General features: G+C 34.0%; 1 protein-coding gene across 1 annotated transcript; it reads right to left on the bottom strand.

Annotated features, from left to right (window-relative positions):
- On the bottom strand, window positions 1-1817 carry LOC113778311 (berberine bridge enzyme-like 22). Its single transcript, XM_027323674.1, has one exon. It carries the CDS (start codon window positions 1778-1780, stop codon window positions 152-154), a length of 1629 nt encoding a protein of 542 aa, XP_027179475.1. The 5' UTR covers window positions 1781-1817; the 3' UTR covers window positions 1-151.
- Between the last annotated feature and the right edge of the window lie 8311 nt (window positions 1818-10128).

Genomic DNA, 10128 nt, shown 5'->3' with positions numbered 1-10128 from the left:
TATTAAGATAATGAATGCTTATACAACCATACAGAGTCATGATCAATTCAACATGCATTTGATATATATCCTGCAAGATTTGTTGTATTTTGATAAAGAAGTACAACATGGTTGGCAAACTACGCAAATGCATATTTGTGCTGTTTTAGCCTCAAAATAAAAGTGGAATACTTTGTTCATTCCTGAAGAAGTTACTAGGATCAACCTTGCTCTTTATCCTTGCCAACTTTTCAAAATTGTCTTTGAAGTACATTTCTCCCCATGTCTTTGCTTCTTCATACTTGTACCCCTCTCCATTGACTCCTAAATCAAGATCCCTGTAATTGATATATGCAGTTCTGGGAGATTGAGAAACAAATGGCTCCATTTTCTTATGGAGCCTTCTTATCCATTTAATATGCTTGTTGCTCTCACTTTGGTTATTTTGTTTCCAATTTACCAAGTATTGTATGTTAAACAATGTCCCATTCCTATGTGGGAATGGAAGTTCAGACTTGCAAATTTGACTCATTCTTCCACCAAAAGGATCTACTATCATCATGGGACTATCTTCTTCAAGAAACATTTTCTTTATCAATACCCATGCCTTATCTGGTATTGGTCGTGTAACAAAATCAGATTTTGCTTTGTAATAAGCAGGCATGCTACTTTTGCTCACCAAATACTGCAACGAACTTTTAGGTGTTTTTGACGCAAAATAAAGTGCTGATTTGATCCATGGAACTTGATAGCATTCTTTCTTGATGCAAGGTTTCCTTTTGCAATTTTTAATTTCAGTGGGATCTTGAAAGCAATCTCTAACCTTTATCCGAAATTCCGGCAAGTATCGGCTTGATAAAGCAACAAGATTATCAGCCGTCCCAAGATACAAACCTTGAAAGGAAATCTGAACAATCTTTTCTCCTCCTTTTACAACTGGTGCTGGATTTTGAAGGATCATTCTCACGAAAAGATCTTCAGGAAATTGATGGGCAATATTTTGCCATCTTTGGATCAATTTTATATTGCCACGATCGAGCTTTCTACGAACTGTGAAAGCTGTAACCTGCTCAGGAACACGAGATAGCTTGAGTTTCCATGCAAGGATTACCCCAAAACTTGCTCCTCCACCTCCCCTTATAGCCCAAAACAAATCTTCACCCATTTTTCTCCTGTCAAAAATTTGTCCATTGGCATCCATAACTCTTGCATCTACAACGTTATCAGCAGCAAGACCATACTTTCTTAACAAAGTCCCCACGCCTCCACCACTTATGTGCCCACCTGATCCAACTGTAGGACATAGCCCACCAGCAAATGCATGGGTTTTACTTTTTTGAGCAATTGCGTAGTAAAGTTGGCCTAGAGTTGCCCCAGTCTGAATCCAGGCAGTTTCACTTACCATATCAATATTAATGGATTTGAGATTGCATAGATCAATCATGATGAACGGGGATCGACAACGGTATGAGAGGCCTTCATAGTCATGTCCCCCACTCTTGACTCTGACTTGTAAACCAAGCTTTTTGCTGCAAAGAATAATGGCTCTCATTTGGGTCTCATGATATGGTGTGACAATAAAAAGAGGGAACGCAGATGTTGAATTTGACCATCTTGAAATCTTTTGGGCATATTTCAGGAGTGATGAGTACTCTGGAGAATTAGGCTTGTGAACATATTTTCCAATGTTTTCTTTGGAACTGGCGGATATGCAATGAAGAAAATCTTCAAATGCATTACAGGTTACCAAGACAAATAATGGTATCAACACAAGGGATTGAAGAGTATGTCTACTACCCATGGATTCTTTCCTTTTGATGGTTTTGTATAAGAAGAGGTGTAAAATATGCAGACTAAAGTGAGAAAAGATAGGAAAATAATGAATTCAATGCATAAAACATTATTTTGGATACTTTATTCCCTATGAGAAACGCAAAATTTGGTTCCATAATGGTAGGAATTAATGCATAGGATATGCTCTGAAACGTACAGACAAAATTGGGAAAGTAACAGCAGATCTATCTTGAGCAAGCATACTCCCCAAATTAGAGTTTGAGACATTTTAGTCCCCGGTTTTCTTTTTTTGCCACTTTCAAATTTTAACCACACAAATAATGTCAAGGTTTCTTCTATAGTCTAATTAACTTTATTCTACTAGTAAATTTGTAACTGATTTTGTGTGCATGGTAATTCTTTTATAAAAAAGAAGAGAGGCAAACTCAAGCTTAAGACCAAATATGAAGTCACTAAACAAAATGTTGGGTCCATTTGGTTGGCATGATTTTTTTGATGTACAAAACAATCATATTCCTAAGTTTGAGTGATTAAACTGAGAATTTGGATTACTTTGAATGACCAAACTGAAATTAACCATATAATTCCAGACCTCCACCAACAGGACCTACTCCGACCAGTCACATGATCCCAGCCCGTGCACAACCAGCCAATGAATGATCCAGCAACGAACTAATGAGGTCCACAAAAGCTGTTCTCTCGGGTCTCGCTCTCCTTATCTAGTTATCTTATCTTGACCTAATCTTATCTTAAAGCACAGAAGCATTAGCCAACTATTGGTAACAGTGAATTGTCTGGTTCAATTCTGGACGACTTTCTTATAGAGCTAATTGGACCTCTCCTAAATTAGGTTAAAATAGGTCTAACCTAATAAAAATAGAGTGCAGATCTAAAGAATATAAAGCGTCACAGGCATATAAACCAATTAATATTCACAATTTCTTATTGCAAATATTGCAATTGTGCTCTATAGTTTTTAGGTGCAGTAACAAAAATAGAGATGGGATTTTCTATAAATCAATAGCCTTCCAAGCTTATGAATGGTATGAGTTTCGGATCAAAAATTAAAATCCCTATAAATTAATACTCTTTCAACTGTACTGTTTCTATTAATTTTAAAAAATTTTCATCCCTGAGTTTGAATAACATCCATTAATCAACAAATTAATAATCAAATCTCCTAATTTTGAAATAAGATTGTCTACAAATCAATAATCTTCCAAACGTACGAATTGTTTGAGCTTCAAATCAAAAAGTAAAATCTCTAAAAATTAATATAGTATCTCAAGTGTACAATTCTATTAATTTTAAAATATAATATAGATTCTATTAGTTTCAATAACATTCCTTAATCAATGAGTTAATATAGTATCTATTAATTTAAAAAATGGCTACTTAATAAATTCATATTTTAGGAAACTATAATATAAAATCCACACTAATTATTAAGTTATGCTATACAACGGCAAACAAATTTTCTCGAAGTTTCATAAAAAAATTATATAGCATTAATCTATTTTCCAAGTGTCTTGGTGTTCTTTTTTGTTCTTTATATTAATAGATCCATATTTATGAAACTATAATATACAATTTTCACAAATTATTAATTTATGCTCTGAAATCACCAACAAATTATACGAACATTTCAAAAAAAAAAAATACTGTATGGCATTAATCTATTTTCCAAGGGCCTCTATGTCCCCTTCTGTTATTTGTATGGATTTTTTTGGTATATAGATAAATATTCTCTGACCCTAATTATATATTTTTGTACTTTCGTTTTCTATGGCACAGTCTTTTCCTGCTGTTTGATTTTCACATTTCTTCCCACTACTACAAAAGTGTCCTTTTATGACATTCAAAAGCGTCATTATAGATCTATGTCATGACGTTTAGGCTATAATGACGCTCTACTGAAAGCGTCATCCATTCTCGCGTCACGATAGGTTTATGACAGTTTTAAGTGTCCCAATTTATCATTATTATGACATTATTAAATGTCATTATTTATGCCTATTATGACACTTTATAATGACAAGAAATGCTTGAGTACAATAACATATCACAACACTTTTTTAATATAAGTAGATAGAAATATTATGACACTTTTGAAGAGTAACTAGATCAGGCCTTTATGACATTTTCTACTTGTTAGTATAGCATCCAAATTAAAGTGTTCCAACTTCCTATTGCATATTATCTAACGTCAGAAATCACATTTCATCCTGCTGCACAAGCATCTCAGATCCTAAATTTTGAAGGATTGTAACGTAGCTAGTACAATAATATAAAAGAAGCAATACAATCATCCAAACTTGAGCAAAAGTACATCAACCAAAAAATCCACACCAAAAGCGTCTACAAATTACATACTAATTTAGATGATTTTAAATTAGTCGTGTACATATGAAGGACACCTTTAATAGCAACTCAACTACAAAGCAAGGAAGACGTCTTCAAAAAACTGCCACTTGACCCAATGTTGCTTTAGTTTTCTTCAATACTCACCTACAAGTGTCGTAAACCAAACAAGACAAATTACAATTCACACAGGCAAATGAGATGATGAATAAGAAACACAAGCAAATATAAGAGAAAAAGAATCCACTCCGTGACTAGCATAACTCCAATCCCCACACGTGGACAAGCAAAAATATTCCAGCTTATAAGTTAAACTGGAATAAAAATTCTCAATCAGCTCTGGATTGGCCTGCTCGGGAAGAAAGGATAATCCCAACAAAAAAGCTTTGGCTGTTGTGCATTTGCTCTGCAGTAGTAACATAAAAATTCTGAAGCACACTTGATAGTGGACATAAAATAAGTAACGTTAGATACAGAAAATCACTAATGGTGCATAACAGCATGATAACTGCTGAGCCCAGGAGATTCATCATAAATCATAAATGAACAAAAATCAAACTAAAAGCTTTTCTGTTCTAAGTTTAAAGACTATGCTAAGAGTGGGAAACCATTTTACTAATTACAACCCAAAGGTGACTGACAGGTTGTAATAAGTAGAGCAAGAAGTTTATCAGTTGAAACAAGCAATAGAAGGACACAATCACTAAAGAGTAGTCCTTCAAAGTAACCTCACAACACTTACTTTTCTTTTTTGCATGTTTACCCGCCATAAGTATTTTATGATAAGGAATATTATAAGTTATGTAAAGCATCAGAGATTCAAGTCTCTCTTTCTTTCTTTCTTCTTGTTCTTCTTTTTTATTTTTTAACACAACTACATTGAAAAGTAGGTTCATGAAACAAATATTAAAATACAAAGAAACTGGAAAGTATTAGGTACTTTAATATAAGGAACAACATATCTGGGCACTGACATTGACATTGAGCTTGCCAATTGGGTAGCAGAATCTGGGCATTGAGGAAGTCAGGCCTACCCAAGACCCTTGGATCCTCTAACTTAATACATGCCCTTTACAATGGCATTTGAGACAGTTTCTCGTAATTATAGTTTCATAATTTTACTTACTACCTTCATCTTTGCAACAAAATCAAGTTTCTTCACATCAGCTTACGATCTCTACATGTTTGTCTACTAATGGTACAGAGCTACTATGTTTAGAAAGTCAACATAACCACTAGTTTGTCAGCTACCGAAGTTCATTAATAATCATCTATCTAATGCAGGTTGAAATGCAAAAAGGCAACTACCATACTTCACTTCATGATCTTTAGGTTTCTAGTGAAATTCAAGAGGCAACAATAAATAGCAGGCTGATTTATTACAAAACCAGAAATTCCACAAGATAAGGAGCACGAATAGTAATACAATATGGAAATGCGAATTAACCCTGAAGTAAAGTTACAATAAAACATGGAGACCAGAAATGCATAACACATTCACATAGTTTTCTAGGAAGACAAGCCCCTAATTAGAGTCAAACAATCTCAGATGCAGTAGGCTTATCCCATACTAACATGTACCTTATAACATCTGTTAGAAGTACCATGTATTCTCATGAGCTCTACTATTCTACAAGGGACTCTATCCTGAAATCCCAGCAAAATGAGCAGAAACAAGCTCCAAAATTGGGGATGAAAGAGTAGAGCTTGAGATCAGATAGGTTCTGGAGAAGGGCTTACAAATTTTTTGAAAAAAAGGCGCCTTAGTGGAGAGTTTCAGCATTTTCTGTTTTTTTTTTTCAATATGTTTCCAATCATTACGATGTCGTTATGGTGTCTTCTTTTTCTTTTTAATGACCATTCCTATTGCATGTCATATTAAGATTGTATTATGACATTTTTCTAAAAGTGTCAAGATGTGTCATTAAAGACTATTTTTGTAGTAGTTTCCCTATGTTTATGTTTGGTTTATTGACCGAGTATTATTGCTTTGTTTGTCTTTCCCATGCAATTACATTGTGTACCTTGGAAGAAGGATTGAGTCTTGAACGGTAAGATTAGAGAAATTATAAATAGGAGGTTTTCAAAATTTAAAACTTTCCACTTACAAAAAATAAATGTTGTGCACCGTTTCTTTTAAAACTTTTCTTACATCAACTCTTTTTAATTTATAATCTGCATCAAATGTGCCCATTTGCTTATTTGGCACTCAAATTATCTTATGGCCATTGATCATAGTTAAATACGCTCCATCTGCTTTCTCATTTGTTGGGTCTCTGCTAGAGACAGACTTCAAAGCTCATTGGTCATAATTACGTTTCTTATTGCTTATTACAGTATCTATATATTTTGACCTAACTTTCTTGTACTTTATTTCACTGCTGCTCACTTTTCATCTTCTCTTTCGTTATTCTGTATCTCCCGGTTGGTAAGCTGCTGTTTTCTGATTCTTACTTTTATCTGTAAGAATCTTTTTGTTTTGCTTTATACTTGTTTTATATTTAGTTTCATGATTAGTATACTACTAAAATTTATACTTTTGTTCAGTGGCGGAGCCAGAAAAAATTTTCAGTAGGGACAAAAGCAATACTAAAATTTTTTACTTACTCTTTTTTAGTTTTTTAAGTAAAAAAATATTCACCAACAAGTTAAAATGAAAAAGACTTATTTGAACTTACTTCAAATGAAATTTTGTGACTCACATATTCTTTTAGAATATTAGTTCATGAATCAATTTAAAAAATCACATAATTCTTTCACTTATTTCATAAAAAAACTCTGAAAACACACTTAAAATTATATCAAAATTCTATGGATATTATAGAAATTTAAGGGGAGCAGTGGAGGCCCGTGCCCCCAACTTAAATCTGCCGCTGCTTTTGTTGCATTAGTGACTTATTTCTTCTTCTTTCTTTTTGACTGCTATTACCTGATCAGAGATGCATATATAGCCTATGATTATCCGCCCTTATTTATTTCTTCTGTTTATGATCATGCATTTATGTCTCCTTTCTCAGTCTTTTTCTCCTGACAAAATTCTCACCTTTTACTTCATGTTGCAATGTTGTATCGCAATTTTTGCCTTAATTCCTTCGTCTATCTATTTGTTTACAGTACTCCCTTGCTTTGTATTCGATATAACCGTCGCTTTCCCGCGCCTTTCTTCCTAACTGCATTTTCTTGTTTGACTGCCAAATAGAGTTCGACCATCATATCTGACAACCTTTGCTAGTCTTTCATGTGTCCTGCTTTACATAAGGAAACAAAAATATTGAGTATGCATATTCCCCACCTCTTCCTTTAACTTTTATGAATGCTCGCATTTTCATGAACACCTTGCTTTGTTTCCCATTTTTGTTTTTAAATTTCAAACATGTTTCCAGTAGCATTTAAGCCTTTTCACTATGTTACCATTTTAGTTTTGCAGCCTAAATTTTTTCCTTTTTTTTTTCTTTTGGGATTGTATAGGTGGCTATTCATTTCAGTTCTTAAAATCCACTTGATCACCATAAAATACTTACTTATTTACCTTCAGGATTGGAGTTGCCCTGTTACCTAATGAAAATGTCTACCATCTGTTTATCGTAGATCACTGATGCATGTGATTGCTTTGTCCTTTCTATTCTTTTTTGGCTTGCATGTATGCCTACTTTATATGTAAAAACATATCACCTTATCGTAGTTTATTTTCTAGCAATAGTGGGCATTGTTGTTATTCTTGTTTTTTTTCCCTACCTATTTCTCTCTTCTGGATTTATTATGAATGCTTGTACATTTTTATTGAAGTTCCTGTGCCCTCTACTGCTACCTTCAATGCTTTATACCTTGTATGTATCACGTAAAAGAAACTCCATATCATTTTTTTTTATGTCACAATTATTACTTGATATAAGGTTCCTTTATTGCTACTAATGCAAGATTCCTTTCATTGCTTTGTGGCTTTATAATGATTAAAAACAAAAAAACTCCATGTGGTATACCTAATACACAGAAAAATCCCTCATGGTTTCAAAATATACAAAATGACACCTCATGTTTTGAACTAAATTGTAAACTAAAAGAATTCGTTAAACTCACTGGATTCCATTAAGTTTACCGTTAAGTTTATCGGATTCCGTTAAGTTTTCCGTTAAATTTACTGGATTCCGTTAACTTTAACGAATTGTGTTAGTTTACAATTTAGTTCAAAACATGAGGTGTCGTTTTGTATGTTTTGAAACCACGGACGACTTTTTTATGTATTAGGTATACCACAGGAGGCTTTTTTGCTTTTAACCCTTTGTATTATCGTAACCACCATTTCTGTTCACCTAATTATTGCTTGAGTATCATATGCAACTATCAATAGCATTGATTATAACATGCATTATCCCATATGAGCTAGTCTTATTTGATACGTCTCGAAAGCGCAAGTTTTGCTCCCAGGATGAATGCTGTATAGAAAGAAATCGTCAACGACGACGAGAAAGATATGCTGCAGAGGTAGCCAGACACAAAAAAGAGTCTGTTTCGATCGATGAAGCTCAAAATACTACTAGTATTGATTAATAAAAAAAAGAGTCTGCTTGCTCCTGTTTCCATTTGCCCTGTCATGCCAATTTCTAATACAACAGATGTAGTGCTGCTATCCTTCACCCTTTCACGTATCTTTTTCCCTACGTTTATTATTCAGACAGTGAATAGCAAAATCTTGACTCTGTTAGGCATATAATCTGCCTTCCTGCAAGAAATGATGCAGTCATAGAAAACATTTTCACTTTCACCATCATTTGACATCAATATTCAGTATCTGTCTTCTCCTATTCATATTGGTAGGTTTTCCATAGCCATCAGACACTCAACTATTGTAATGGATGTTTCCAGTTTCATTTATTCCACCATCAGTATTGTAGCTGAAGTTGCAGTGGCCACATTGTCAGCACAACCAAGTATCTTGCTGTCCATTCCAGATTGTGCCTATTATATGAATCAAGTCATGCTAAACGTTTTTATATGAAACCGTCAAGATTTTGTTGTGCAGTCAGAAAAGTCCGTTTGGCAGGAAAAAAAAAGATGCCAGATAAACTCTTGCAGCTCTATAAAGCAAACACTCTTAAATCTAGGGAATTTAGACAACGTATCAGGAGTTATAATAACATGTTTGCTTTAATTACATCCTTAGGAGTTCGCCATGACAAAGAGCTAAGCAGGAAAAAATTATGGCATCTAAACGGGTTGAGTACAGGAACAGATGTATCATTTTGTCGGTCCATTAAGGCCTTGTAATGGTGAAAGGCATCAAATCTGCAACTCTATTTCCATGATGCGGAATATGAATTGTAAAATGGAGTGGCTCTCTCAAGCAAGTTCAGAAAGTCTATGGTTTAGCAACTCAAATCTGTTCTCGGTGACAACCCCTTATTATGTTTTCATTCAGAGATTAAAAGAAATCGAAGACTTTGACAAATACAAAATTTTTCCTCAAATCTGATCCCGGATAAGATTAACATGTTTTTAACCTCCAATTAGCGTTTCAAATTGTAGCAATTTGGTCAAGAAATGATAACATCAACGGAGACAGTTCAAGGCACATTATTGATATCTGCATAAAAGCAGGTGGCAGAAAGATAGTTAAGCAACGTTATGGTTGCTATGACACATTGCAACATCCAATCATATTTGCTTGGAAAAACATTTTTTTTTAAAATTCTTTTGCATTTTCCGTGAATACATTTTTTAATTATTTTCTTTACCTCACATACATCAACTCGCTACAATATTTTTTTCTACAAAAATTCTAAAAGATAGCAATCCAAACAAGACCAAAACTCAAATACTTCAGGAGGCTAATCAAACTTGCTTGAGAGGAAATTTGCTTGCTGTTCATCAACTCTGAATCAAGTACTCCAATTTAACTCCCCCTCGGAACAATGAATTAAAGCAAAGCACAAAGGTACACCACATGCAGCAAAAGGTACCATCCCCGTGATGAAAGATTGAGAGCGAGTCCTCAAA

Source organism: Coffea eugenioides, chromosome 7 (assembly GCF_003713205.1).
Source record: "Coffea eugenioides isolate CCC68of chromosome 7, Ceug_1.0, whole genome shotgun sequence".
Classification (NCBI taxonomy): Eukaryota; Viridiplantae; Streptophyta; class Magnoliopsida; order Gentianales; family Rubiaceae; genus Coffea; species Coffea eugenioides.
Note: the sequence above shows the minus strand (reverse complement) of the source record. Positions and strands in the feature narration are given on the sequence as shown.

What these genes read in the sequence shown, in the direction of transcription:
- LOC113778311 (XM_027323674.1), bottom strand. Translation starts at nt 1,780, where the DNA reads ATGGGTAGTAGACATACTCTTCAATCCCTTGTGTTGATACCATTATTT.